The sequence below is a fragment of the Mesocricetus auratus genome, unplaced genomic scaffold, assembly GCF_017639785.1.
Source record: "Mesocricetus auratus isolate SY011 unplaced genomic scaffold, BCM_Maur_2.0 Super-Scaffold_100013, whole genome shotgun sequence".
In the NCBI taxonomy this organism is placed as follows: Eukaryota; Metazoa; Chordata; class Mammalia; order Rodentia; family Cricetidae; genus Mesocricetus; species Mesocricetus auratus.
The window spans coordinates 74,442,792-74,470,476 of NW_024429196.1; the positions used below are offsets into that span (position 1 = coordinate 74,442,792).

Below are 27,685 nucleotides of genomic sequence, written 5' to 3' on the forward strand. Positions count from 1 at the left end.
TGTCTTTAAAAGTCCTGCCCCAACTGTAAGAATCTTTATAACTGATAGGCTTAAGGATACCTGTTGAAGGGCTACCCTTTTAGGTTAGCAATGTCCTGGACAGGTTTACAACCAGGAACAAGGCAAGCACCAAACACACTTTCATCATTTAACTCCTCTTTTAACAGAAGTCCGTAGTACTTACAATATGAACTGATTTTACCCGGGTGTTAGAATGTAAACCGTATTCTATTGTAGGAGATTTATTATTTCCGTCCTAGAATTGGGTAGTTATCTTAGTTAGGGTTCCTATTGCTGCAATGAAACACCATGACCAATAAGCAAGTTGAGGAGAAAGGAGTTTATTTGGCTTACACTTCCACATCACTGTTCATCGAAGGAAGTCAGGACAGGAATTCAGACAGCAGGGATCTGGAGGAAGGAGCTGATGCAGAAGCCTTGGAGGGAGTTGTTTACACTGCCTGCTCCCCATGGCTTGTTCCGTCTGCTTTCTTATAGAACCAAGACCACGAGCCCAGGGATGGAAACTCCCACATGGAGCGGGCCCTCCCCAATCAATCACTAATTAAGAAAATAAAATGCCCTACAGGCTTGCCTACAGCCTGATTTCTTTGTTTGTTTTGTTTTTTTGTCAAGAGGTTTTCTACATAGCCATGGCCATCCTGAAACTAGACCAGGCTGGCCTTGAACTCAGAGATCTACCTGCCTCTGCCTCCCAAGTGCTGGGATCAAAGGCATGTACCACCACTGCCATTGTAACCTGATCTTTTTTTAAAGATTTATTCATTATTTATTATGTTTACAACATTCTGCCTCCATGTATGCCTGTATGGCAGAAGAGGGCACCATATCTCATTAGAGATGATTGTGAGCCACCATGTGGTTGCTGGGAATAGACTCAGGTTCTCTGGAAGAGTAGTCAGTGTTCTTAACTTCTGAGCCATCTCTCCAGCCCCATATCCTGATCTTATGGAGGTATTTTCTTAATTGAGGCTCCTTCCTCTCAGATGACTTTAGCTTGTATCAAGTTGACATAAAGCAGTCCAATACAGAATTCCATACAGAGAAGACACATAGAAAGAGAAAACGGCTTTGATAGTACTTGGGAATTTTTATGTTTTATCTGGAAATTGTGGACCCGGATCCACCTCTGGAAACAATGCGGAGTGAATTTAAGCTTTAAAGGATCCTCTGAACAAGTGATGGTCCATAGGTCAAGAGTGTCTGTCGCCCATTTGAGCTGGGTGTGATGAATCCAGGAGGGATCCCAGCGCCTCAACAGTTGTGGGTGTGGTGAGGACCACAAGATACGGTCCAATGAGGCACAAGTGTCTTTGGATGATGTCTCTTAACCCAGATGGAGAAAACATCATTGGCCTGGTAAGGGTAGTTAGTAAGTTCAGAGTCTTTTGGCTGGGTCTCTCTCACAGTTTGGGGGACATGCTGAACAACCCATTTCCAGGGCCTGGAGGGACTGGAGAAAGGAATGGTTAGGAATTTCACCTGAGTGTGCATCTTGTAGTGTAGGTAAGAGAGGAGGATGTCAGCCAGAAAGAATTTCAAATGGGAAAAAAACCTCCAGAAGAAGTCCATGGAGCCTGTAAGAGGTCTGTAGGCAGAGTGTAATTTCCATGTTATCCCTAAGACCTTAGTAATTGAGAGATTCCAGCTATGAAAGCCAGGCCATTGTCTGACTCCATTAACAATGGGGTGCCATCACAGTAACCTGTGCCATTCCAATCTCGTGGGAAAAACCTCTGCTGAACCTGAGATGGTATCTGCAAATACAAGGAGGTACTTATACTCATTTTGACCTGGTTTTATCTCAGGGAAGCCCACCTCCCAATGCTCTCCAGGCATCTCACCTTGGGTCCTAACTCCTGTGGGTACTGTGGATGGTGGCCCAGTGGTTGTCTGAGCACAACCTGTGCACCATCTGATGACGGTGTGTAGGCCTGTGGTTATTAGTGCTGGGTTTATGGATTGGGGGAGGGAAGTATTCCAAGGTGACTGGCAAGGACTCAAATGTTAGCCTCCCTGAGTCTCTGGATGTGAATTGCAAATCCGTTTTTGCTTCTGTCCCCATAGGATATTGTCTCTTTCATTGAGGTTGGGTAGTAGTCAGCTGAACTGCTGCTGGGGCTTGATGCTTTGCTGACCCCGGTGGATTCAATTCTGCCCACACCCCTGGGATCTTTGCTTGTAATTCAGCCAGATATGAGATGGATCTCTGCTGGGCCACAGATGGCCCAGACAGTAACAGGTATTCGTCTACTAGGGTTTTTAGTGGGGAGTTTATAATCTAATTCTGTCTTGTCTTCCTTAAAGGTGATAGTGGCCTGTCATTTGTGTGGCAGGTCTTGGTCCAGTAGGGGGTAGAGGCGTCCTGGCATAACCAGGAACATATGGGTGACACTGCTCCTTCCTAAGTCCACAACCTTATCAGTTGTCCAGGAGTAACCACACGATTACTCCATTATACCTAAGTCCACAACCTGATCAGCTGTCCAGGAGTAATCACATGATTACCCCGTTATACCTTGGACTTTTATTTCATTTCTTTTTGCTGGGGGCCCATCAGGTTCTTTAGGACTGGCAAAGTCACCCCGGTGTCCACCAGGAAGCTGACTAGATTGATTGCCCCTCACTCCCAAGGTAACCCTGGGTCATGGGGGTTACTGGAATCAAGGCCTGGCTGTCAGGCGGTTGCAGTTTCTAACTGGAGCACTTTTGCCTTGGGCGCTCCAACCGTCTGGTCTGGACATCATTTTCCAGTGCCCTCCTCTTTTACAATACGCACACTGATTCTGAACTGGTGGTGGTCTTGGTATATTCCCTGGTCACCTCTGTAGGCTTCATTCATTCTGGCAGATGGTTCCTCCCAGTTTCTCGGCAGTAACGGGGTTGCTTTTGCTAAGCCTTCAGCCTGCCTATCTTCTGTCAAGTCTCTGTTAATAAAGACTTTCTGAGCTGCTCCTGCCAACTCTGACAACACCTCTCCTTCAAATCGCCTGTTGTTCTCGGGGCTTCCAGATCAGTGGGTGTATAGGTCAGAGAGGGATCCAGCAACCTTTACAGAAACTTGGCAGGGGTTTCAGCCTTGCGAAACTTCACTAACTTAGAAAATCTGTGGGTGCCAGGTGGTGGTAGTGCACACCTTTAATCCCAGCACTGGGGAGGCAGAGGCAGGCAGATCTCTGTGAGTTTAAGGCCAGCCTGGTCTTCAAAGAGAGTTCCAGAACAGTCTCCAAATCTACAGAGAAACCCTGTCTCAAAAAAACAAAACATGAATAAATAAATAAAGCCTAATTTAAAGTTCTGTAACCTACATTAAAAGGGGGAAGTTAAAAGCATCAATGAGGTTCAGTTTCCTATGTCTGTCTATAAGATTAATGGGAGCACAGAGACACAGACAAAGGCAGAAACAATGAAAACCAACAAGTCAGGTGGTGGTGCCTGTGCTATGATGCCATACCTGCCCATGCTGTACCTGCATGCCTACAAGAGCTTTTTACCCAACACCAGTAATGTGCCAGGCATTTTAACACACCAGCAGCCCCCACCCCAGCTACTCTGCTATTATTCACACTTTAAAGACCACCATGGGGCTCAGTGGAGGAGCACTCGCTCAGTGCATGGGGGCTCTGGGTTTGATCTCCAGCACTACAAAACAAAATTCAAAAAATGTGCCAGGCGTTGGTGGTGCACGCCTTTAATCCCAGCACTCGGGAGGCAGAGGCAGGCGGATCTCTGTGAGTTCGAGGCCGGGCTGGACCAACAGCTTCCAAAACAATACAGAGAAACCCTGTCTCATAAAAACAAACAAAAAAAAGTTCAAAAGAAAGAAAAATCATGTAGCGCCCTCCTCGTGTGGCCTCTGCTGCACACATGACCCCACTGTACCCAGCAAGACTGGCACTGAGACCTCCTCCTCACACCCACCCCTCCTAAGTGCCCCAGCTACCTGGAGCTTTGCCCTCCCCATACTACCCACTGGCACACAGTTTTGAGTTACACTGTCCTTTTCACCACACACAAACCCATCATGCACCAAAACACTGCAAGCAAAAGTCACCTCTACCATGTCACTGTACCGCCTGCTGTGCCGGGTGTGATGGCCAAGGCTTCTCCACAGCACCTGCCCGAGTGACTGACGTGGCCCATTCGGCTGTGGGGTGGGGAGTGGGAGGACCAACACGCTGGGGGACAGAGGGACAAGTGGCAGGTCTCTGCAGCCAGCCCCTGAGCTCTCACTGGGAGCTGCCCCATCTCCCTGCAGGGAAGCATTTGTCAAGCATGCCCTGTGCCAGGTGCTGTGCAAAACACTTTACCTCACTTCCCTGTCCTCACAGCCCGCGGGAAGGGGACGCGTTAGCCCACAGCTGCGTGATCAGAGTGGTTCCAGTCTATCACTACCCGCAGGCTCAGAGTAAGAGGTGTCGCTTGGACCACCGTGCCTGTGTCATGGGAGAACAGGCAAGACTCTCCTGCACACAGGTATGCCGAGTCTGCAGTGCACTCGTGTGGTATCCCGGCTCCCTGATCTTTGAGGCAGGGCAAACCTTTCTACTCTGTGAGGGATTTTTCCTTCCACAGAGGGTCAGCATTCCTTTACTAGAAGAATATGCCTTTGTAAATAGAAGTTACCTTTCAGGCTGTTAGGCAACTCCAGGACAAACCTACCACTTAGTTTTATTACTATTATTATTTTTTACCAAAAAAAATTGAGGTAGGGTTTCTATGTATATCCCTGCATACTCATTCCTGCTCCTTAGCACGGCGTCCTCAAGTGGGGTCCAGGCTTCACCACTTTATCAGCTCAAAGGTTGGAGAGTGAACGGTCACCACAAGGCACACACACCCACCTCACACAAGCTTACCATTTGATGTGATAAATGGGTTCCCCTACCCCATCTCACATACTCCAAAAGATTAAAGTAATAACAAAAGGAGCCAGTTTATAGCAGAGGCTTGTTCTTTGGAATATATTATAACCTTAGCTGTTATTCAGAATGGTTTGTACTTAATTTAGATATTATTCTCCAATCTATGTGTTGAAAACCAGAGAGAGAGAGAGACTTAATGCCCATGTGGCAATGTTAAGAGATGATGGGTATGTTGACACAGGTCTACAATTCCAGGCAGGAAAGTCAGGAATTCAATATATACAGTATGTTTAAGGCCAACCTGTATGTCTCAATCCTTTTCCCCCAAAAAAGGTAAATAGTGACCCTTTCAAATGTGGGGCTCAAGCTTCCTAGAGTGACCAGTATTGGTAATCCCAGGACTCTGATGCCAAAACAGGAAGACTGTGAGTTGGGGACCTACCCAAGGCTGTGTAGTAAGACCCTGACACAAACACAAAACGAAGTGTGCAGCATGGTAGAAGGTCCGGGGGCAGCAAAATTTTGCTGGAGTCCAGAAGTAAAGAGGCATACCTGAAATCCTAGAGTTAAAAGACTTACTATAATTTTTTTAAAGATTTATTTATTCATTATATATACAGTGTTCTGTCTGCATGTATGCCTGTAGTCCAGAAGAGAGCACCAGATCTCATTACAGACGGTTGTGAGCCTCCATGTGGTTGCTGAGAATTGAACTCAGGAAACCCTGTCTTAAAAAAAATTTAAAAAGCCAGGTCCTCCCACTTAAAAATTACTTAAGAAAAATCTCTCACAGGTGTGACCAGTCATTTGGGTTTTAGTTAATTTCAGATGTAGTCAAGTTGACAACCAAGAACAACCATCACAGTTTCCTATGAAACACTGATAAGAAGGTAAGTGACTCAAGGTAACTTCAGGAAGTCCCTGAAACTGACCAGACTTACCAGGCCCCTCCCTGCTAGAGTAAGCGGAAAATCTGAGTGTCTCTCGAGGGCAGAGCTGAGCTGCATGGAAGACGCTGAGAGCAGACCAGTGGTCTGGAGGAAGTAGAAACCACGTGGAAAGGGCACTCTCCCACTGTTGATGTGCCTGCAGACTGTGAAGTGTGCTCCACATCCCCAGCTTTTGGGAGCTGTCACCATGCTGGAATGGGCCTTGGTGATGCAGCTGTCGTTTCTGCTCCTGTAAATAACCCCTCACCCATACTTGTGTAAGTAACCCCAATAATACTCATTGACTCAAAAAACTGAACTTTGGTGGTACTCCTACTATGGTATGTCACGGGGTCCCCATTTGGGGTGAGTAAATGTGTGTGTTGAGTCTCCCCAGGAAAGTTTTTGTCACATAGCACAAGCTCCTATTTGCATGGTTCTACATCTGCAACAGACTTGATGTAACCCTGGTTTAAGAGCAGTGCCTCGTGGTACAGCAGCCGGGGTGACAACAGGCTCAGATAACACAAAGCACAGGAAAACTGGCATTACCCTTATTGGGGAGCACGCTGGTCTTGATAAATACTGACCAAACATGACTTAGAACAAGTAAGTGGTACACGGGACAAATAAATAGTAGCTCTCAGCAAAGTGGAATTGCTCTGGTAAGACTTGGAAGTGCTCTCTCTGTCTCTGTCTCTCTCTCTCTTTCGTGTGTGTGTGTGTGTGTGTGTGTGTGTGTGTGTGTGACAATTATATAGTTGTATTGAGACAGGGTCTCTCTACTATCCTGGAACTCACTCTACAGACCAGGCTGACCTCAAACTCACAGAGATCTGCCTCCCTCTGCCTCCTGTGTGCTAGGATTAAAAGTGTGCACCACACCTGGCCATACAATTATATACATTTAGCTATTAAAAACTCTACCGTGGGAGCTGGTAAGATGGCTCAGGGATTAAGAGCACTAGTTGCTCTTCCAGAGGTCCTGAGTTCAATTCCCAGCAACCACATGGTAGCTTAAAACCATCTATAATGGGATCTGATGCCCTCTTTGGCATAAAGTCATACATTCAGATAGAGTACTCAGACATAAAAGAAATAAGTCTTTTTTATTTTTTTTATTATTTGGTTTTTCAAGACAGGGTTTCTCTGTGGCTTTGGAGGCTGTCCTGGAACTTGCTTGGTAGTCCAGGCTGGTCTCGAACTCACAGAGATCCACCTGCCTCTGCCTCCCGAATGCTGGGATTAAAGGCGTGCGCCACCAACGCCCGGCCATATTTTAAAAAATCAAATTTTTAAAAAAACTCACCAGGTGGTGGTGGTACATGCCTTTAATCCCAGCACTCAGGAGGCAGAGGCAGGTGAATCTCTGTGAGTTCAAGGGCAGCCTGATCTACAAGAAAGTTCCAAGACAGGCTCCAAAGCTACACAAAACAAAATAAAATAAAACAAATCCTCCACCATCTTGGGTCTGGAGAGATGCCTCAAAGGTTAAGAGCACTGGCTGCTCTTACAGAGGACACAGGCTATAGAGTCCCCAGCACAAGATTGATCCAGTCCTAAAGAGAAACAGCCCACACAAAGATGATCTCAGCACCTGGGATCACTTGCCTCTAATCCTAGCACTAGAGGGTTATAAACGATGAGGCATTCATTCTCCGGCCACACTGAGGATAGAAACACACTGAAGTCTCAGGATTCTCCAGCCATGATGAGGAGAGGGAGGCAGCAGTCTAAGGTTGGGTGGAACCAAGATGGCCTTTCAGTCTGAGGTAGAGATAAAAGCTAGTGACTGGCTGCTTTGCTCTTCTGCTCTTCAGCTTGAAGTTTGAACCCCAATATCTGACCCTGGGTCCTTCATTTTTCATGCAACAACACCCTCTTCTGGCTTCCGGGCTCTAATGCCCTCTTTAGCTTCTGAGAGCACTGCACCGAGGTTGTGCACAAACACGTAGGCAAAGCATGCATGCCATCTCTACCCTTTTTAACTGCTCCACTGCATTTTCATAGTGTATCAGTAGGACCAACAAAGCTTGTCAAAAAGCCCGGAGGAAAAGGCTGTGACTGACATTACCCACACCATGGTATCTATGCTGCCAGGGACTCTTTAGTTGTGATATGAACTCTCTGAGAAGCAGATGGAACCCAGGAGCTTTATATAGATCATAAATTCCTGTGGGAAGAGATTAGAGGAACCAACAAAACCCATCTCACAGAGCCCTGGGGCAGAACCTCAAAGGCCCTCAAGCATCCAGAGAAACAACTGCTAAAGCTGTAATAGATTTACGATGCCATTCCCAAGGGGAGCTGGGGGAACACAGATGAACGGAACTTCCTCAGCCCTGGGGGAATGGAAGAATGATTTCCTACTGTTGGAAATCATGGTCAAACAGTCAGTTTACAAGTCTCCAAGAGGCTTACCAACTGCCAGAAAATAGGCCTCAGTGATCATAAGAAACCGGGCTTCTGCCAGGGCCTCCTCTCCCTGCATTAGGTCAGCCTCCCAACACCTTCACATCACCATCATCAGCTTACGGCCAACTTGGCCAGCAGAAGCCTTCAGATGTGACAACTCATGTTAAGGTCAGGGACTCAACATACATCTCTCCAGGCTGTCTTCACAGAAACCAGTACTGTCATTCATAGCATGATGACACTGCTTTCAGTGGTGGAAGCCTTACACAACTGTGACTACCCCCACAACATGGGGAGGACACTATCACATGTGGGCTCTGTGGTATTTACATGACAGTTTCATTCCAATGGTATGTTTCTCTATCATTATACTGTATAAAAGAATCAATAAATGGTGTTACTAGTAAGAGAAACTATTCATTAACTTTTTGTTGCTCTAATTTTTTTCCTACAGGATCCCATGGAGTCATCGTCATCCCATTTCAATGGGAAGAAAACCTAAGAATACAACACCCCCTTCCCCTACTGTTGGCATTAAGGGATGGTATTCACCTGCTTAGGTGGTTTTTAGTTGTTTAGGGTTGGGTATGGAAGGTGATGCCCAGACTCGGGTATCTCTCTTAGGTAAGTTTAAGGGTGTGGATGGGAAAGGTATGGTTAGGATGGAATATAGGTAGATTAACATTTTCTAGTGAACTAACTTTAGCAACTGTTAGCTATAGATAACTTAAATTGTTAGATTCTTGTATGTTGACTGTTTAGGGTCTTCTTTCTGTTTACAATGTTTTGCACACAAATATAAAACTATCTTGATGTATATACATTTTGTATATTGATATAACTTAGGATATTTTTTCATATTGCACTTTACAGTTATATCTCTAGCCAAGACATTTCAGTTTTATCTCTGTTTTTGAGAATTATATATATGTATATAGTTACAAATTTGAGGTCATTGTCCTTGCTGCATATAGGTTTTAGGATTGTTTAAATTATTTTGGGAAGCTTCAGCCATTGTACAACTATGTTTCTGAGAATTACAGATTATTATCACCCATGTTTCTTATCTATGAGATTAGTCAGACATAGATATTTGAGCTTCAAACACTTCATAGACCAACAGAATATGACATTTAAATGTTTTATTATTAGTACTCCATTGACTTGAGAAACAATTGCTCCTGACAGCACCAAGCTATTTCCGAGTATATGTTGAGTACTGATGACATTCCTTCTGGAGTTCATTCTCTCCTCGGTTAATGACCTCTTGGGCAAAGAACTGCTCCTACCTCGATCGCTGACTTTGGACATGCTGTCCTACTGTGCTTGCAGGAGATAAATTAGAAGACTGTTGAACCTTGCCAAGTCAGGGTTAGACAGCCTTTCTACCTCCCTGCTTCTGTGTTGGTCAATCTGATACTCCAGGCCTTAGCCAATGCTGGTTGCCCCTATGCTGCTGTGAGACTCTGGGTGACTGTCCAGACAGCCTGCTGTCTCTGTCTTCTCTGCACCTTTTAGAAGTTGCTCACCTGTACTTTTTGCCAATCTTAGTGTTGTTATCCTCCTTCTCAGAGTTTTGATGAGGTTGAAGATTAGACTGTCACAATTATTGTTCTATCTCCCTAGATAGAAATATTAGGTACAAGACTTAAACTTTCCAGCATAGGACATTCTATAGTTATCTCTGCTATGCCTTCACCCTAGGACTAGATGTGTAGTTCTTGCCTTTTGCTCTAGTTGCTTCACTGTCGATAGGTCTTAGGTGTGTTTGTTCTTACTTTTCCTTCTCCTAGAGCACACTTGATACTTGCTATCTTTGTGTATAGTTTTGTATCAAACCTAAATGTTTTTCTTTAGACTAAAAGTAGAATTATAATGAGATATCCACCCTGCCCATTTGTTCAGACATGACTAAGAGTGGTTTTAGGTCTGGAGTGGGGGCACAGGTGGCTCTCTCTCTTGCTTCCGGTCAGGTCGCAGAGAGCAGCTTGTGTGGATCCTTGAACAGGAACTTGCAGCGGTCATCTGTTTCCTGTGTAAGTGCCTTCTCCCCAAATAAAATTATAATAACCTACATTGAGCCTAGTCCAGTGAATCTTGATCCATGAGTCTATACTTGCCTAACTTAATCTGCTTAATAACCATAAGGACAAGACAACCATCATTCCGCTTGACAGACAACATTGAAGTGCAGAGCATCACAGGCCAGCATTTGCCCAGCCAGCAGGCCTAAATAATGATCCCTGGAGCCCACACAGTCAGGGGCCAGAACTGACTCCCTTGAGTTGTTCCGTGGTTTCCATATGTGTGAGTACATGTCCCCACACACAAAATAATAACCAAATGTAAAAACTAGAAATAGAGACCCTACAGAACTTAAAGGTGGCTGAAGATAGAGTATCACCATCCCATGACTGATTACCTTTCTCTCTCCTCTCTCTCTCTCTCTCTCTCTCTCTCTCTCTCTCTCTCTCTCTCTCTCTCTCTCTCTCTCTCTCTCTCTCTCTGTCTCTCTCTCTCTGTATATACACTGTTGAGTATTCAACCCAGGACAGATGGCCAACTGAGGTGCCTGTTTGACATATCAGAGCAGACGCTGACCTGCAGGTTCTGTTGCAGAGTCATCCTGCTGCATACCTGGACCTCTCCAGCCCCCGAGCTTCACTTCCCTTGCCCCAGCTTCTCTGATTCCTGTATAACCTCAACCATTTTGGCTACGTGGTCTCTTGGTGCTCTTGGCCTCTAGGTTTCCAGGTGCTCTCTTGACTCCCTCTCTCTTCTCTTCCTTCCTCACAGCCCCCCATCCATGGCCCAGTTCAGTCTGGCTGTGCTTTTCCTCATATCTACAATAAACCTCCTCAACCCATTCCAAAGAGCATCTTGTCCCCATTTTACTTCATTCATATACGCATGGCCTAGCCCAGCCATTCCATTGCTAGGTGTGTACCCAAGAAAAATGGAGTGACAGATCATATGACTTATGAGAAGATGGTTACAGTAACATTATTCATAACTGCTAAAAAGTACACAAGACCAAATACCCATCAGTTTGTAGACAGATAAGATGTACTCTGTCCATAAAATGGGATACCATTAAGCAATAAAAGGAGCCAAGCACTGGTAAATGCTGCAATATGAATGAAACTCAAGAAAGAGGCCTGGGCTGGATGAACACATTTGGGCATCAGCTGCTTATTCCCCAAGAGGATGAGTGAGAATTCTTCAGGAAAGAGAGTAGATTACAAAAGAAAAGAGCCTCTGACTGGACCTGGAGGGATTGGAGCAGGGACCTACAGAGGAATCTAGGAAGGAAGGGTTGGTAAAGAAACGTTGATGCCATACCCAAAAGGCAGAGTGTTTCCAAGAACAAGATGCTGACCAGGCTATTCTCTATATAAAGTGACTGAAGGTTGTATTCATTGTCAGTCATGAGAAACAAATGCTTCTGGGCATGCTCAGTTCAGTGTTATTATGGTTAAGTTTACTCTAACTCATCTAAAAGAATTAGTGGTTTGGTGACTTTGGCTGGTTCTTCATAAGTTTCTTCAGAGAGATTTAGCTGAAGTAACAACAAGAAAAAGACAATTTTGAAGGCATGGTAATGGAGTTTCATCTGGAAGATGCCCAGTAGTTAATACTTTGTCAAATATTAATCTTTTGATAACTTAGAAAAGTTATTGTGTCATGTAATTTTTAAAGTAAGGAATCCAGGAGTTGGGTGGTTTTGGCTCAGAGTCTCCCACAAGAGCCAGTCAAGACTTCAGTCTTCAGAATGGCTGGAGGGGCTGAAGACGCCAACCAAGGCAGTGGTCATCAGGATGGTTGACGGGACTGAAGGTCCCTTCATCATGATGACCCACTCACAGCTGCTTTCTCCCACAGTGAGCAATCCAAGACAGAGGCTGAAGCCATGATGTCTTCCATTATCCAGACTTGGAAGCTGGATGTCATCAGGTTGAAGAAAAATGATTACCCAGAATATTCAGAGGAAAGAGCAAAAATGAAGGGTGAAAGTAATCTTGGGGTTCTCCCAGCTCAGAGCTGTGGACACAGGGACATAAGAGAGCCCAGAAGCAGTGAACAGAGGTGTCACCCCAGCCTTCATCCACAGTACAGCAGCAGAAGTTTCTGCCTCCAGATAAACCTAGAGAGGTAGTCATCGAAGCACCCTGGTAAGGATGAGGCTCATGGTCCCAGCAGACAATACTAGTATACCTCATCCAGCAGTGAATACTGTATGTGACAAACAAATCCAGCACTCACAAATACAGTAACAAAGAGAATTTCAGGGATATCATCGCTAGTGCCAGTCATGATAAACCCAAGCCCCCAAAAGTAAGGAAGCAGCATCTAAGGATAAGGAGCCCCGAGGGCAAACAATGTGGCCGACTCTTCTGTGGCCTGAGCCAAGGAGGAACCTCAGCCTCAGAGCTTGGCTCCATTGTGCTTGGGTTCTGCCACAGCAACCTCAAGGCACAGAATGACTCAGAACTTAATTCTGAATGGAGAAACACCTATACATTGATAAAGACACGCAGGCTTCAGAGTCAGAATTGTTTTCCCAGCACAGCAAACAAAGGATCATTTTACCTGCATTACAATATTAATGTAGCCAACACAATTCAAGATGAAGAGTACTAAAAGTGATAATTTCCTATCAGTAAAATGATGGACAAAGAGTTATTGAAATTTTTTATATTTTACATCAGAGTTGAAATACCAAACTTAGAAAGTACATTAAAGGAATTTCCTCCCTTAGGGTCTAATGGAATGAGCAATAGATGATAAACACACACACACATTCTCAACATCAACAAACTAGATTGGTGGCCAGGAAAGCAGCAGAAAGTTATAAAGCAAATGGGTCCAGCTTAGCTCAGAAACCATGCACCCCACCAGGAGCCTTGGCAGTGTTGGCAAGTTAACAAGTCCCTCTTGCTAATGCCCTCAAAGCTTGTGTGATCCAATGAATGGGAATTCTCAGTCTTGTATCCCTGGCCAGGAAGTGATACATTGGTTTATAAGGACAATGGGGGAGTCAGGTAGTTGTGGTGCACAACTTTAATTTAATCCCAGCACTCAGGAGGTAGAGGCAGGTAGATCTCTGTGAGTTCAAAGACCAATCTGGTCTATATAGTGAGTTGCAGGACAGCCAAGGCAAATAGTGAGATCATGTATCAAAACAATTACAACAACAAACAAAACATAAAACCACCATGTATGTTAAGTGAAATGAACATGAACAGATCAAACATCTAGCCATACTGTTATTGCAAATCTGTAAGACTAATGCACACACAGTGAAGTAGATTTTTGTTTTGGAAGGGAGAAAAAAATCCATTGACACTTATGATGTATCTACATCAAACCAGCTGACAGACAAGTGTTTGTCCACTTCAATTCTTCCAGCAGTACTGTGGATGCAGGACATATCCATTTGGGTAATTATGTTTGCAAGATGACGTTAGCAACGTCAATTCTCAACCTCATGCTGCTCAAAACTTCCCTGGTATTCTTGAAATGTCTAGCTGAATACAGAGTCATCCTAAACAAATCATGTCAAACAAAAAGGTTGGCTTTGTGGTTGTTAGTGCAATTGGCCCTGAGTTGGAATCCTGATTCAATTAGTATTCAGATCAGAAATGCAAAACTATTTCACTCTGTATTCTGTAGTACACTTCTATACAAAGAAATCACTCTGTATTCCGTACTATACTTACATACACAGAAATATGTGTGTAGTCTAACCTTCTCCAAATCAGCCCTGCATTCTTTTAGTTTAATGTGTTGTTCTGTGTACAGGTTCTTTAGAGCTCTGCTGGTGACTTAAGACCAACAGTCCCTGAGTGACTCCGTGCTGGAATTACATGGCCACCAAATGCTCCCCAATTTGGACCATTTCTCTATCATATAGTGCTATTTTAAACATTTTCATAAATAATTCAACTTCAAATTAGCACTTATTTCTATCTCTAAAAATCCAATTTGAAGGATGGCAGGAGAGACCAATATACTTAAATGATTCAGAATGGGTTTATCATTATTTTAATACCATCATCCTCTTGAAATCACCTGCATTGGTCTACAATGTAGACCCTACATAGGGAGTTCCAGGCCAGTCTGGTCTACACAATGAGTTCTGGGACAGTCGGGCCTACATAGTGAGTTCCTATCCAGGACTACATAGTGAAGACCTGTGTCTGTCAGATCTAAAGAAACTCCTTTTCCCAGATTCTGGCAATTAGGCAAAAACCAGCTTTTGCTCAGGGACTTGGAAAGCTAGTATCCACTTGCCAAAAGGAGTCATTCTCCTCATCACTAGCAAAGGGGACATACGGCTCCTGCATTAATTCGTGCCTGCAGTGCCTATTAGCATGTCTAGGTCCAAGCCAGCCTCAGATCTTACTCACAAGTACCTGCTATACACTTTAAAACCCCAATCCCCAACTCACAGGCTCCCTTCCTCCCAAGTACCCATTCCCTTATAATCCTGAGGATTCCCCGCCCACCCCACCCCCACCCCCATCACTACCCTCTGCTCCTCCCTCCCCTCCAAGAGTCAGCCTTGGTTGTTTGGGATGAACTTTCCCCTTTCATCCACAGAATGGCATTTCTGTTTCTTGTCAGACAAATATTTACAGCTTTCAACTGCCAGCCTTTGATAACTTTGTGAAGCAAGACTTCTCTGGTCTCACAGACATTTTTCTTTTAACTTTAAAGACTTCTGCATGACTTTTCTGGGAGAACACACATCACTTCACACCAGGTAGTGACAAACAGACAGAAGAAACAATTCTACAAAGTCCAACTTCGGGTGAGCAATTAGTGTCACTGGAGTCACTTACAGAATATGGGCAACTTAAGAGCAGCTACACCACTGAAGAGTCTCCACACCAGCAATAGTTAAGGGCTTAAGTGTTCTGAGGAGAGACTGGGCTTGTTAGCCCAGGTAGGCCACACCTGCCCATCTTCTGTGTGGGAATGTTAGTGGGCTAGTCTTGTAAGGACTCTGAAGTAAAAAATCAGCAGCCATGCCAGTCATGTCAAAACCAGACAACAGAGTTCTACAACACTGTTCAGTTTCAGATATGGAAGATGGGAGACATGCTCACTGGCGTTTTTTGTGTGACTTATTTCGCTTGCCACCGTGACTTCAAAGTTTATCCATGCTGTTGCACACATCAGAACTTTATTCCTTTTATGGCTGAATTATCTGTTACATGCACATCTGCAATACCACCATTCCTAGGATTGAGACAGGTTGATTGGCTGGAGGTCATTCTGGGCTACATAGCAAGTTCAAGGTCAGCTTGGTCTATGAAGGAGCAATACCTCTCCAAAAAAAAAATCTTAGCTGGGTGGTAATGGCACACAACTTTGATCCCAGCACTGGGGAAGCAGAGGCAGACAGATCTCTGAGTTGGAGGCCAGCCTGGCCTACAGACTGAATTCCAGAATAGCCAGAGCTGTTACACAGGGAAGCCCTGTCTCAAAAAAACAAAATAAACAAAAAACAACAATCTTAAAGGGTATGAAATAGTAAGTAATTGTGGCTTCAGTTTGAATTTTATAGTTTTTCCAAGTGTAATTTTAACTTAGTTAGGATTTATTGTTATTTTTTAAAGTACAGGATTGTGTCGGATCCTCTGGCAGGTAGTCAGGGGAAGGGCTGTCCAGCCCCTCCCCGAATTAGTTAAGGAGAGGGCGGGGGTCTGTCCAAGCAGGATCTCAATTTATTCCAACAGGCACAAACTTACATAGGGCTGAGGTAGGGGATAGGAATCTGAGGATGGGGTAAGGTGACTTGAGAAGTGAGGGCCAATAGTATTCCACCAAGCTGCCTCCTGATGCTACTACTTTCATAAGTTTGTTTTGTTTTGTTTGCTTGCTTGTTTGTTGAGACAGGGTGTCACCGTGTAGCACTGACTGGCTTGGCACCTGCCTTGTAGGCCAGGATGGCTTCAGATTTATAGTGATCTTCCTACCCCAGCCACCTGAGTGCTGGGGTATAATGTGGACATTTCTCTGGCCCAGCTAGGTCCTGTGGCCCTTGAGCCCCAAATGAACACACAGAATGCTATATTCATTATGAAACTGTTGGCTGTTGGCTATGGTTTCTTATTGGCTAGCTCTGTCTTAATCATTAACCCATAACTACTATTGTATTTCCACGTGGTCTTCTCTTACTGGAGCAAAGGTCCGGGCCCCTTACTCCATTGGGGTCTACATAGCATCTCATGCTCAGCGTCTCCACAGAGAAGAGACGAGAAGAGAGCGATTTCCTATTTGTCCCTGCCTATATTCTGACTCTGCCCCACTATGTCACTTCCTGCCTGGTCAATCAGCCAATCAGTGTCTTACTCATTAACCAGTAAGAGAAACATATACATAGAAGGACTTCCCCATCACTGGGGTTACAGTTTACATCACTACACCCAAATTGCTCATTGCCTTGGCCCTGGATTCTTTCATGGTACCTGGCACACAACAGGCACTCAATAAAGAATAAATAAATACAGGCAGGTGGTGGTGGCGCACACTTTAAATCCCAGCATCAGGAGGCAGAGGCAAGTAGATGACCTGAGCTCAAGGCCAGCCTGGTCTACAGAGTGAGTTCAAAGACAGCCAGGGCTACACAAAGAAACACTGTCTTGAAAAACAAAACAGAAAACAATTGACAACAGAAAGAATAAATATTCTTACTAAGTACAATAGAGTACCCTGGCCTCTCAGTTGATACGAGATTATTTTACTATTTAAAGGGAGTAAACCTATATTGAAGTGACACCTTACAAAATACACAGTTCTGAAGAAGACATCATTTTTGAAGTCTTAGTTAAACAAGTTGTTTTGGGACATACCCAGAATGACCAAGAAACCATTAGTGATGCTAAGGAAAGTAGCCGGTATTCATCTCACCTGGGTGGCAAAGTGGCCTTCAGAAATTCTCAGCCAGTGTACTCAGGGACTCTGTGCTTCCCAAGTTTGAGGCAGGATTGCTGAAGAGAAAGATATAGGCAATCAGAACATTGCTGTACCACTACAGTTATATGACCAATTTCATGCTTGCAAGTCATTTATTAATATTAATCATTTTATCATAAACTCTTTAGCAAAACAGTGAGCATTTGAAAATTTCCAGTTAGTTAATATAACTATGGGTTACTGATTCATACCAGATGACAACAAGTCATTGTTTCCTCCCAGCTGAAGGAAACAGGGGCTGTTCTGCCTTTTCCATTCACTTCACAGAGTAAGGTTAAACAAGGCACTCCTCACTTCTTTCCCCAAGCTGAGAACCTGTCTGAACTCACTGACTCATTGGCTTGAATAAGTCTCTGATGCTCACAGGAGGAAAGGGCTGGAAGGAAAGAGGGCACTAAGATGGGAACTTCCTGCATTCCCCTCCTCCTTGAATCATATTAAATTCCCCATGTTTATGAGAAGGTGGCTGGCATTTCTCAAGAAGCTCCTCTGGATCCCTCAACAATGAAAGAGTGTCAGATGCCCTGGAAGACATTGGCGAGCGAGAGAACCCAGGAGAAAGAGGCTGAGCCTACAGTGTCTTAACTGGGAGCCTCGGGAAGCAACCACATGCACAGAGTGCAGTGGAGAGAGCCAGCACTGACACAATGGGGGAACTGTCACTCAAGAAGGCAGAGTGACAACTGCTACTCTGTCAAGGACAGTCTCGCAAAGAACATCCTTTCTTTGTTTTTCTTTTTCTTTTTAGAAAACCGCTCTTTTAAAAAAAAGATTTATTATTAATTATATGGTGTTCTGCCTACACGCCAGAAGAGCACCTTGTGAGCCACCGTGTGGTTGCTGGGAATTGAACTCAGGACCTCTGGAAGAACCTCTGAGTCATCTCTCCAGCCCCCTCTTTGTTTTTCTTAAGAAGAGAAAGGAGAAAGCAAGAGAGGAGACATCATCAGCCCTACCATTGAGAGCAATTGTAATTCAACTGCACTAAATCAGGGAAAGCTGTAAGAGATGAAACATTTAAGGGGCCAGGCTGAAATTTTAATGCCTGGAAGGAGACCACATGAGTGACTCTTTTGAAAGTGGCTACAGCAGACTGTCCTCAGGAAAGTCGATACCCAGAAAACAAAAGGATTTCTAGAGACAGTGGTAGTGGTTATTGGGGGTAAAATAAAACTGATTTATATTTATGATTCTCAGGTTGACATCTCTCACCCTGATGGTAGACTTACCAGGATTTCCTAATCTGTTCCCCTTAAAATATAAGCACTGTGAGGCCAGGACCAAGGTAATCACCTCCATTGGCATAGCCCTTGACTGAGTAAATACATTTGCTCTATATCTAGATTTAGAAGCAACTAAACATTTATATGTTCTAAAAACATCTAGTTAGCTATGTTTGTCTTCATATTTAGTTCACAATGTGTTTGGGGACTGAATGTTTGCATTTTCCCCAAACGCATGTGTTTAACCATTAACCTTTGATGTGATGGTCTTTGAAGATGGAGCACTTGGGAAGTGACCTAGCTTGCTTTCTGCTGCTTTGATAAATACCATAACCCAAAGCAACTTGGGGGAGGAGAGGATTTATTTCATCTCATAACTTCCAGATAACAGTCCATCACGGAGGGAATCCAGGGCAGGGATTCAAGGAAGTTAGAGACTGAAAGCAGAGGCCAGGGAGGGAGGGATGCTGCTTACTGGCTTGCTCTCCACGACTTGCTCAAGCTGCTTTCTTATGCCGCCCAGAACCACCCACCCAGAGTTAGCACTGTCCATTTTAAGGTAGGCCCACCTACAGCAATCACTTAACAAGAAAATGTCCCCACGGATGCGCCTATAGGTAGAGACAATTCCTCTGCAGAGGTTCCCCCTTCCTCAGTGACTCTAGTTTGTGCCAGGCTGCCAAAACTGAGCGGCACAGGAGGTCCAGGGTAACTAACTGATTTAGTGGGACTGGTGGCTTTGCAAGAGAAAGAGGGGGAGCGATAAGTTCACCACATGCATGCAACAAGAGAGAAAATCCTCACCAGGAACCGAAGGGACCAGCACCCCAGCCTCCTTCTAAGACTTGGAGAAATAAATGTTCAAGCAACACAGTCTGAGGTGTTTTATTATGGCAGATAGAATTAAGACAAAATTGACAGGAAGTGGTTGAAGGAAACCTGATGCAATCATACTTTGTTTAAGACAGAGTCTTGCTGTGGAGCCCAAACTGGCTGCAAGCTCTTAATTTTGCTGCCTCCATTTCTCTAGTGCTGGGACTTCAGGCATGTGGCACCAGCTATGACTACACACTCTCTGTGAGTGAGCAAAAAAGGAGTGGAAGACGCGTACTTTGGAGAGGATTGGGCCAGAGATGACAGTAACTTGGCTATTAGCAGAAGCCAAAAAAAGAGAGTGAATACAAAACATGGTTAGGAGGTAAAATGGGACTTGAAGTAGGAATCAGGAAGGTTGTTCATGTGAGCAATTGCTGACTGATAATACCACCATTAACTAATACCAAATGCTAATATTTAGAAAGTACTAAAATACCAGCAAATAGCCAGGCGGTGGTGGTGCACCCCTTTAATCCCAGCACTCGGGAGGCAGAGGCAGGTGGATCTCTGTGAGTTCGAGGCCAGGCTGGTCTACAAAATGAGTTCCAGGACAGCCTCCAAAACAATACAGAGAAACCCTGTCTCGAAAAAAAAAAAAACAACAACAGCAGAGAATACTAAAAGAAAGCAAGTAGGTTTGTTTTTGTTTGTTTGTTTTTTGTTTTTTTTTAAGAGAAAACTGTCTGTGGGGAGAACAGAGGTGAGTTCAGATGCCTAGAAATGTCAATTCCATTTAGAGATTTGCACTGCAGTAGACAATGCTTAGATAGCACCCAACAGCTATTCCTGTAGAAAAAACAAAACAAACAAACAAAACCTCTTTTTGCTAAAGCCACTGTAATTTGAATCCATTACTCTATTATTCAAAGTTATTTGAGCCCAAGCGACAGAATTTTGTCAATATCCCACATTTTTAAAAATAATTATGGGTCTTATTTTTATTTTAATGCCCCTGCCCCACGACAAACCGAAGAATTCACTACTTACCAACATTTCCCCCTGTTGGGGACACAGTCTCATCCTTATAACGTCTGCTGGTTCACAGCATCAGCGTGTACAGGCGCTCTGGGACCTCATAGCTCTATCTGTGTGTCTTTTCGGCATTTCAGTCAACTAGCAACTCAGTACCTCTTACATCTGACAGTTTAAACCCCTGAGACACATGTTGTTGGTGAAACTGCAAATTGGTACAACTTAGGGTAATTTGGCACCGTTTGCCAAAATGACAATGAAAGCATAGATTTGATCCAATAATTCCACTTACGGGAATTTATCCTACGGATGGATCTACCTGCACAATCAAAGCAGTGGGGTCTCTCCCCTACCTCAGTCAGAAGTCCAGTCACCTCGTAACCAACTGACTCTGCCCCAGTCAGTAAGACACCAAGTTCAGGTCACCCTTCTCGGCCACTCGCGGCCTCCTTAGCCTGTCTGTCACCCATTGTCTGTCAGTTGGAGGCCCCACTACCCGGTCAGTGGCCAGGTCAGCCTGCCTAAGGTGGCCCCTCTCCGTGTGAATGAAGCTGGCTAACACACCTCCTCACACCTGCAGCCGGAGGCTAGCCACCAGCCCCGCACACGGCGGTCAGTTGAGAGCTGCGACGGACACCCCCTCGGCATCAACGTTTCTTCCCGCCCGGAACCACACGGCCCAGCCTCTGACTTCTCTCCCTTCCTCCCCTGCCCCCTTCCTCTTCTCCCTCTCTTTCTTTCTCTGAGGAGAAGGGAGAGCCTCCTGGGCTCGGCCCTCACCCCAGCGCCGCTGCCCCACGGTGGGCGGGACTCAGGGCGGGGCGGGGCACCGGGGGGCGGGGTAATGAGGGGGCGGGGCAGGCGGGGTACTAACCCGGGTGTCGGCGACGCGGTCGCTGCAGTCGCTTCAGCAGCTGGACCCCGAGTCGTGGTCGCCAGGGCTGCTGCTGGCCGCTGGCGCGTGGCTCAGCCGGGCCCGTAGCCATGGAGGACTTCATCGTGATCTCCGACGACAGCGGTTCCGAGAGCTCGGCCGGGACCCGCTCGGGCAGAGCGCGGAGGCTGCGCCGGGCCCTGTCCCGGACCCCCGGCGCGCTGCCCCGCCGAACCGTGGTGAGTGAGCCCGCTGCCGCTCGCCACGCCCCACGGGACCCGAGCGTCGCCTCCTCGGGGCCTCGGCGTTGCGACCCAGGTTCCCCGCGGCCGTGTCTTCCCGCCTTTGGCGGCCCGGGGCCTCGAGGAGCGCTGCGGCGCCGCCGGGACGACAGGCCTCGGGGCTGACTAGCGCAGAGCCCTACAGGGCTGCGCCGGCGAGCGGGCCGAGCACATGGGCGACGCACCGAGCACCGGTGCGGGCTGCCATGCAATGGCCGGCGGGGGCCTCCGGCCCGGGGTGGCCCCAGGGCTTTGGCAGCGGGAGGAGTTGGGGGAGGGGTCCTGGCCAGGCCGCAGCCGCCACCGGACCTCGAGGCGGGCGCGCGGGAGCGAGCAATTGTTTGGCTTGTAATGGGCACAGATGTGTGCAGGGAGGTAACAGGAGCCCCGGCTGCGAGCGAGGGAAGCGCCGCCCTTGGCACGGTGGCGACTGCGCTCCAGGGCCTAGTTCCTGAGCCGGGGGCCCGATTTTTGAGTTGTGGAGAAGGACGGCTTATTTTGCTTTGCAAATGCGAATCACGTACACAGCCCGAGGGCGGGGCACTTGCACCTTTGTTTTTTTCCTCCAGATCCTTTAGCTTTATCCCTGCTCCTGAAGTAGTGAATAAAAATAATTGTGGTCTCTGCCTTTCTAGAACCCTCCACAGAAATCTAGTGAAGCCCTACCATGCTCCAGATGCTGTGGCTTCTTCCTAATACATGTCCTAAATCAAGGTCGGCTACTACATGAGCCTGTGCATCACTTTTTTAGGTTGCCTTTGGGAAGTTGGAGGGAGGGTCTTCCTACACCCAAAAGTAGGTCTGAGTTAGGGATACCATTGCTGTGATGAAACACCATGACCAAAGGCAGCGTGGGGAGGAGAGGGCTTGTTTGGCTTCTACTTTCATCATCGAAAGAAGTCAGGACAGGAACTCAAACGGCGCAGGAACCTGGAGGCAGGTGCTGATGCAGGGGCCATGGAGGGACGCCGCTTACTGCCTTGCTCCCTCTGGCTCGCTCAGCCTGCTTTCTTAACAGAACCCAGGTCCTCCAGCCCAGGGATGGCCCCGCCCACAGTGGACTGGGCGTTCCCCCATCAATCACGAATTAAGAAAACACAGTCTTGCCTACAGTCCATCTTATGGAGGTATTTTCTCAATTGATATTCCTTTCTCTCAGATCACTCTAGCTTATGACAAGTTGACATAAAACTAGCCTGCACAGTAGGTGTTCTCTCTCTTAAGAAAGGAATTTAATTTTATATTTTTGTATTGTCCAGCTTGTAAATACATCTTTATTGTAGTACATCTTCTCAGTGCCTTTATTATGAGTTTTATTATTTATTATATTCCATATATTATTTATTATATTCCATATAATAAAGCTCATCCATACAATACCTTGGCTTGTACAGCCATCGTTCCTGATAAAAGCATTTACTTTACCATAAGGAAACCTTGTTGCTGTTCTTAAGGTCCACATGTTTGGGAAAGTGACTTGCCTATTTCCACTGTCTGGAGAGCTACAGTTTATTGTGTGTATAACTATAGAAAAATTTCCCTATACGTATGCACAAATGTTTGTATCTAATTCTTTTATAATGGGGTTGCACTAACTTTTTTTTATCTTTTGAGACTGGGTCTCTCTCATGTAGCTCAGGTTAGCCTCAGATTTGCTGGGTAGCTGAGGATGACTTGACTTCTGATTTCCCCTTCTTCCACCTACTGAATATTGAGATTGCAGGCGTGTACAACCATCCTTGGTTTATGGGGTGCTGGGGATCAAGTGGAGGGCCTCGTGTCTCTTAGGCAGGCATGATACAAACTGGAATATATCCCCAGCTCTGAGATTGTAGTGACTTTGTAAACTCTCATAATAACTTTAGGCATTTAAATTGAACATCTCTACCTCATTCAGATTATAGGCTATTTTGCTGATATTGTTATTCCTTGTACATAGTATGGATCCTGGTACACAGTAATTTATCAACTTCATGTTATTCTAACATAAAAATGATTCAGCTGGGTCTCTTTTGCTTTTGCTATTGACAACTATGATGGGATGTTTGTGGGACAAGTTCTTTTACAATGTAATATATGCTACCAGATGTTTTGATTGGATTGTTTTCTTGATATCTAGTCTCTTGAGGTTTTTTTTTTTAATGTATTGTGGATATCAGCCCTCTGTGGGATGTGTAGTTGGTAAGAATCTTTTCCCATTCTATAGGCGGCCACTTTAGTCTGAACGCTGGTGTCCTTTTCAGTCTCATTTGGTACCATTTGTTAATGTCGATCTTAGTGCCTAAGCTCATGGTGTTCTGGTCAAAGTCCTTCCCTGTGCCAATGAGTTCAAGACTATTCCCGGCTTACTCTTCTGTCAGGTTCAATGTGTCTGACTTTGTATTGGTATCTTTAATCCATTGGAGTTGAGTTTTGTACAGGGTGCTAAGTGTGTGTCGATCTATTTGCATTCTTCTACATTGCAATCATCCAGTGTGACCAGCACCATATGCTGAAGAGGCTTTTTCCAGTGTGTATTTCTGCTTTCTTTATCAAAAATCAGATGTCCATAGGTATGTGATTTATGTCTGGGTCCTCAGTTCAGTTACAGTGACCAATGTCTGTTTTTGTGTCAGTGTCATGTGGTTTTTATTTTTATAGCTCTGTAGCACAGTTTGAAATCAGGGATGGTGATACCTCCAACAGTTCTTTTATTGTTCAGGATTGTTTTAGCTACCCTGGGTTTTTGTTTTTCCATTGTCCTTTCAAGATCTGTAAAGAACTGTGTTAGAATTTTCATGGAAATTACAATGAATCTGTGGATTACTTTTGTATGAATCCTATTGATGGGAGATCTTTCCATCTGCTGATATCTTCTGATCCCTGGCTGCTTCTCAGGTTCCCAGGGATTGCCTGCTGGAGTTAGGGGCTAGGATAAAGCAATGAGTGGTGGGAGGGAAGTTAGGAGGGGAAGGTCTGTGTGAGCCACTGGGGATGGGGGTGTGGTGGGTGGGAAGCTGAAGTAAGTTGTCCGCTGTAAAACTGGGGTGGGGGTTGATCTGGAGGAGGGGAGGGGAGGGAGAGATGAAGATCTGCCATAACAGAATGTTTTTTAGAATATACTAGGTGAGCTCATCAGGAAAGACAGTTAAATGTGGAAGTTCAGGGCAAAGGAATAGAAATCACCAAGTTCAAAAACAGAATGGGCCAGGCAGTGGTGGTGCACGCCTTTAATCCCAGCACTTGGGAGGCAGAGGCAGGCAGATCTCTGTGAGTTCGAGGCCGGGCTGGACCGACAGCCTCCAAAACAATACAGAGAAACCCTGTCTTGTAAAAAAACAAAACAAAACAAAAAAACAGAATGAGCAGGGAGATTAAATAAACTCAATAAGCACATAGTTATGTAGGGTATTATGTGTGCGATGGAGTCTTAAAGAGCAGGGACAGCCAGGTGGTGACACTTGCCTTTAATTCTGGCACTCAGGAGGCAGAGGCAGGCAAGATCTTAGGGAGTTAGGGGCCAGCATGGTCTACAGAGCAAGTTCCAGGACAGCCAAAGTCTGCTACACAAAGAAACCCTGTCTGGAAAAACCAAAATCATCATCATCATCATCATCATCATCATCATCATCATCATCATCATAAAGCTGTAACAGGGCAGGAATGGATGAGAGAAATGTTTTTGAAAAAACAATTGATGAAATTTATCAGATTTGATTGTGGGAGAATTAACATACAGACCCCAAAAATAAGACACATGGAAGAATAAACAAAGAAAACTTCTTTTTTATCTACACAGAGAAAACATGTTACACATAGAAAACAGCTATACAATTAACAGCTAACATCTTATAATTATGGAGGCCAAAAGACTCAGGCTGACATGTTCAAATAATGAAAGGAAGAAACTTTTCAGTTAAGAATTCTGTGTTGACTGACAGCTGGGGAACCTGCATAAGACCAAACCAGGACCCCTGAACGTTGGTGTCAGTTGGAGGACTTGGGCAGTCTATGGGACCACTGGCAGTGGAACCAGTAGTTATTCCTAGTGCTCAAATGGGCTTTGGGAACCCATTCCCAATGGAGGGATACTCTCTCAGCCTAGATACATGGGGGAGGGCCTAGGTCCTGCCCCAAATGGTGTGACAGACTTTGATGATCCTCAGCCTCCCTGGGGAGTGGATGGAGGGTGGGATGGGGAGATGGTGGGGGAAATGGGAGGACAGGAGGGAGAGGGAACTGGAATTGGTATATAAAATAAGATTGTTTTTAATTTAAATAAAAATTAATTTAAAAATGAATTCTGCATCTACGGAATTACCTTCAAGAATAAGAGCAAACTACGCTGGGCGGTGGTGGCGCACGCCTTTAATCCCAGCACTCGGGAGGCAGAGGCAGGCGGATCTCTGTGAGTTCGAGGCCGGGCTGGACCGATAGCCTCCAAAACAATACAGAGAAACCCTGTCTCGTAAAAACCAAAAAAAAAAAACCAAAAAAAAAAAAAAAAGAATAAGAGCAAACTAAAAATAAACGGAACTTTTCACTAGAACTCCTGCATTGCAAGATATTTAAGCTGAAAACAAATGACATCAAGTGGAAATACATATTTTCACAAAGAAATGAAGAGCATCAGCTATTCTAAATATAGGCTTAAAAACTAACACTTTAAGAAATAGGAGCTGGAGAGATGGCTCTGTGGTTAAGAGCACTGCCTACATTTCCAGAGGTCCTGGGTTAAATTCCCAGTATCCTCCTGGCAGCTCACAACCATCTGAACCCCAATCCTGGGGATCTGAGGGCAGCAGGACACACATGCATGAATACTTTTAAAAAAAGAAAAAGAAAAGAGATAGTTTCTTTAACAATAACTTTCTTGAAAACTATAGTAATAAATATCTGTGTTTCTTACAGGAAGGTTGAGACAGAATTGCCACAAATTTGAGGCTAGCTTTGGCTTTAGAACCTGTCTCAAAAAGACAGGGTCAGAAACCAACAGAAGTAGAGTAATGTGGTGATCTCTGCGACCTTCTCAGGCAGCAGAGTGACAAGCTGTGGGAATTTTTCTGGAAACTGGGAGGACACTGATAATCAGAGGAGAGGATTGACTAAAACTCACACTCACATATGCATAGGGTTAGTGGGAGACTTTTCTATAGCCCTTAAAGACTCAATTATCCCGCTAAGTTGCCTACTTTTCTCTCCCTTTTAGGAGTGTACTTTCAATTCTCTGCGTCCCTCTCCCCCTCCCTACCCCCCCTCCGGCCATAAGTCCATTTCTGTTTATATGTCCATCCTTGACAGATTCCTGGTGAGACTAGGAATCTTTGGGACTCCTGGATCCTGTGACACTCAGTGTGTTCTTAGTACCTAGGTCCTCATATTAACTTACCACCTTGTTTAGTTTCTATTGCAAATTATCCTGGAGATTTGCTTTTCAAGCAAATGCTGCTTTTTGTTTGTGAAGAATAAAATATTCTCTACTAGTTACCTGTCTTTCTTGGATCAGGAAAAAAATCACATTCTCACATATATCTTGCATTTGGATAATTTATGAATGTACAGAAGAAGTTGACAGCTTTGATATTAGTGTACTAGGCTTTCATTTTGGGTCACTAACCAGCTCCTAAATCATGACAGAGATTTCTTATTAGTTATGAATGCTCAGCCTTACCTTAGCTCTTATTTTAATTCATTTCTCTTTATCTACCTTTTGCCTCGGGGCTTTCTGTATATCTTATCTTATTTCCCTGATGTCTCCATGTCTGCCTGTCTGCTGCCTGGCTTCTGACCCTGGGTGTGTCCTTCTCTTTCCCCCTTGTTCTCTTCCCCTTCTCTTTGGAGCCTCGATTTCTCCTCCTAGTCATTCTCTCTGCCCGCCAGCTCTGCCTATCCCTCTCCTGCCTAGCTATTGGCTGTTCAGCTTTTTATCAGACCAATCAGGTGCCTTAGGCAGGCAAGGTAAAACAAATGAAACACATCTTTACCGAATTAAGCATTCAGTACAAATGTAACACATCCTTACATCATTAAACAAATGCAGCATAAACTTAAAGTAACATTCTGCAACATAAACAAATGTTAACACATCTTTACTTAGTTAAAATAGTATCCCACAACACATTAGCAAAATATTACATAAAGAACATAAAACTAATACTTATAGAAGATATATAGGAAGATTGAGAATTAGCTCAGAGGTAGAATATTTACCGAGCACACACAAGGCCCTGAGTTCAGTGACTAGCACTGCAGGTATAAAAATATC

The 27,685-nt window shown here is 44.9% G+C and overlaps 1 protein-coding gene and 1 long non-coding RNA gene across 5 annotated transcripts in view; one reads left to right on the forward strand and one right to left on the reverse strand.

Annotated features, from left to right (window-relative positions):
- Positions 1–924: 924 nt before the first annotated feature.
- On the reverse strand, positions 925–21,249 carry LOC121143665. Of its 2 annotated transcripts, none has more exons than XR_005880967.1 (3): positions 21,161–21,249; positions 17,150–17,229; positions 925–1,474 (listed from the first exon to the last, which is right to left on the reverse strand). It is a non-coding gene; the product is annotated as an uncharacterized LOC121143665 (long non-coding RNA). The 2 variants fall into 2 exon arrangements; XR_005880966.1 differs by lacking the exon at positions 925–1,474 and adding an exon at positions 7,451–9,550.
- Simc1 (SUMO interacting motifs containing 1) overlaps positions 21,169–27,685 on the forward strand; it is a 28,688-nt gene continuing 22,171 nt past the window's right edge. For all 3 annotated transcript variants that reach the window (XM_040755994.1, XM_040755995.1, XM_040755996.1), the window contains exon 1: positions 21,169–21,399. In XM_040755994.1, the coding sequence (XP_040611928.1) occupies positions 21,271–21,399 (129 nt within the window). In that variant the 5' untranslated portion in view covers positions 21,169–21,270. The remainder of the gene's footprint in view (positions 21,400–27,685) is intronic.